General features: G+C 42.5%; 1 protein-coding gene across 1 annotated transcript in view; it reads right to left on the reverse strand.

Moving 5' to 3' along the window:
• The window catches only part of LOC308081788 (low-density lipoprotein receptor-related protein 1-like), a 285687-nt gene that overhangs the window by 11323 nt on the left and 271864 nt on the right, over positions 1-2500 (reverse strand). Inside the window, exons 81-82 of the mRNA XM_080423412.1 lie at positions 2320-2460; positions 1897-2070 (exon numbers count right to left, since the gene is read on the reverse strand). Coding sequence (XP_080279538.1) covers positions 1897-2070; positions 2320-2460 — 315 coding nt within the window. The remainder of the gene's footprint in view (positions 1-1896; positions 2071-2319; positions 2461-2500) is intronic.

Genomic DNA, 2500 nt, shown 5'->3' on the forward strand with positions numbered 1-2500 from the left:
ATCATATCTCCTTGGTCTTTGGGTCAAATTGGAAAAATAAATAAATATATATATATATTTTTTTTAGTTCAAGTAGATCTACGCGATTGGCACGTGGCGGCTTTAAATAGGTTCGCGTAGATCTACGTGATTGGCAGTGAATCAGTTAACACACATTTCAGAAACAGAAACTCCATATTTTTTACTTTTTGGGTTTTTTCGTAAATTTACGCCTTACTTGATCATACTGCTGCGTCACACAAAAGTGTGAAAAGTAACAGATCTACAAGCTCCAAACGCGCCACGAAGCTACGCGTTTGATGAGCTTGTCGATCTGATATTTTTGAATTTGAATCCTGAAAAGTATCAGTTTTGGACATATGAGGTTTCCACCCGAGAGAGACAATTTGTATTGTTTAAAGGGATATTTCACTTTCAAAAAAACGTTGGGTCATTTTATCGTCTACTCAGGCTTTTGTGAGCCCCCAGACAGTTTTTAAGTTGCTTGATTCAGTATTTAGATATTTGATCATTTTATCAGACACGCCCCCTTCCTATACAAACCCATTATAACTTCAAACTCCATTTTTAACATGTTAGATTCATCAAAAACACCCGTCCTTGGTTTTGGTGACTCACCCTGCCCTCCTAATACGCGAGGGGGCCGTGTTTTTTTGATAACTTTTTTCATTTATTTTTAATATTATTTTTGGAAAATGAAAAAAATTTAATACAATAAAAAAATCTAATAAAATAAATGAAAAAAGTAATCGAAAAAACATGGCCCCCTTGCGTATTAGGAGGGCAGGGTGAGTCACCAGAACCAAGGACGGGTGTTTTTGATGAATCTAACATGGTTAAAATGGAGTTTGAAGTTATAATGGGTTTGTATAGGAAGGGGGCGTGTCTGATAAAATGAATATCAAATATCTAAATACTGAATCAAGCAACTTAAAAACTGTCTGGGGGCTCACAAAAGCCTGAGTAGATGATAAAATGACCCAAAGTTTTTTTGAAAGTGAAATACCCCCCTTTAACACATTCCATGCCAGAGTTTAATCTCATAATGTACTCACCAGTGCCAGCGTTTTATTGTTGTTTTTTTGTTTTTTTCATGTCGCCACAGACCTCGCTAAATAAGTTAAAAGTGCGCGTTCATTTGGTTCTAAACACACAGCGGATCCGTGAGAAACGGCCAGCGAAAACAGTTTCCAAATGCGAGCCGCCATCTTGAAGATACAGCCGATCAACGGTAAACAGTGATCAGCGAGGAGAAAAACAACAACCGAGAAAATCGAGTTTTAAACAGGATCCCAGACAGGAAGCGGATACGATCGAAAAAACCGGAACCCGAATAATTCTGTTTCCGACCGGAAACCGGAAACGGAAATGGATAAAAAAAAATTCGGAAAGTGCACCTGGGGCACTTTCAATGGGAATCGGCGGTTCGCGTAGATCTACGCGACTGGCACGCTGCGGCTTTAAATAGGTTCGCGTAGATCTACGCGATTGGCATTCAATGTGTTAACCCGCTTTTAAAGCTGCAATCCATAACTTATTTCAATAAATAAATTGTTTGAAAACCCATGTGTTATAAGACTGATTTATACTTTGCTGTTGCACCAGTGTCACTCACACGGCAGATCTACAAGCTCACAATGCATTCATTCACCCCACTGTTTTACACCTGTAAACCTGTGATGTGATAATAAAGATGATTCTGAATATTCAGATTCAGATTCTGCATCGCAACGCAATGCGTTGTGAGCTTGTACAGTAGATCTGCAATTTTTTTTGCCACAGGATGTGTCGTGCCGCGGAGCATGAATGTAACGTGTAGCGGGCAAAAAGACAAGACCAAACAAAATTCAAAATAAATAATAAAAGTGTGTAAGTGTTGTAAGTGCACTGTGTTACCTGTAGGGGACGCTGTGCAGGTGCCTCCGTTGTGGCAGTAGTCTCTGCACTGGTCTATCTGACAGCTGTCCCCGGCGTAGTTGGGCTGACAGCGACACTTCTGCTGTTTACGGGCGTTCAGGAAGCAGCTGCCTCCGTTCAAACACTGGACAGTACAGGGGCCACTGGGGGGCGCTGTGGAGGGGAACACATCCAGCTTTACTAACAGCACAATGTGTTCGGCTGAAATGCTTTCACAGTGTTGATTTAGCAAAAACACCGAGAACATACTGTGAAATGTGAGCTCTGTGTGTGTGTGTGTGTGTGTGTGTGTGTGTGTGTGTGTGTGTGTGTGTGTGTGTGTGTGTGTGTGTGTGTGTGTGTGTGTGTGTGTGTGTGTGTGTGTGTGTGTGTGTGTGTGTGTGTGTGTGTGTGTGCACTCACAGACAGGGGACAGGGTGGGGGTGGGTAGCTCCACACAGGTGCCATTGTCCAGGGTGCGTCCGTTGGGGCAGGTACACACCGGCCCACTGGGACTGAGCAGACACAGCCACTCACACTTCTTCCTGTCACATGGGTTGGTCACTGAGAGAGAGAGAGAGAGAGAGAGAGAGAGAGAGAGAGA

The sequence above is a fragment of the Gymnoscopelus braueri genome (assembly GCF_963280865.1).
Source record: "Gymnoscopelus braueri genome assembly, chromosome: 3".
Lineage (NCBI taxonomy): Eukaryota > Metazoa > Chordata > Actinopteri > Myctophiformes > Myctophidae > Gymnoscopelus > Gymnoscopelus braueri.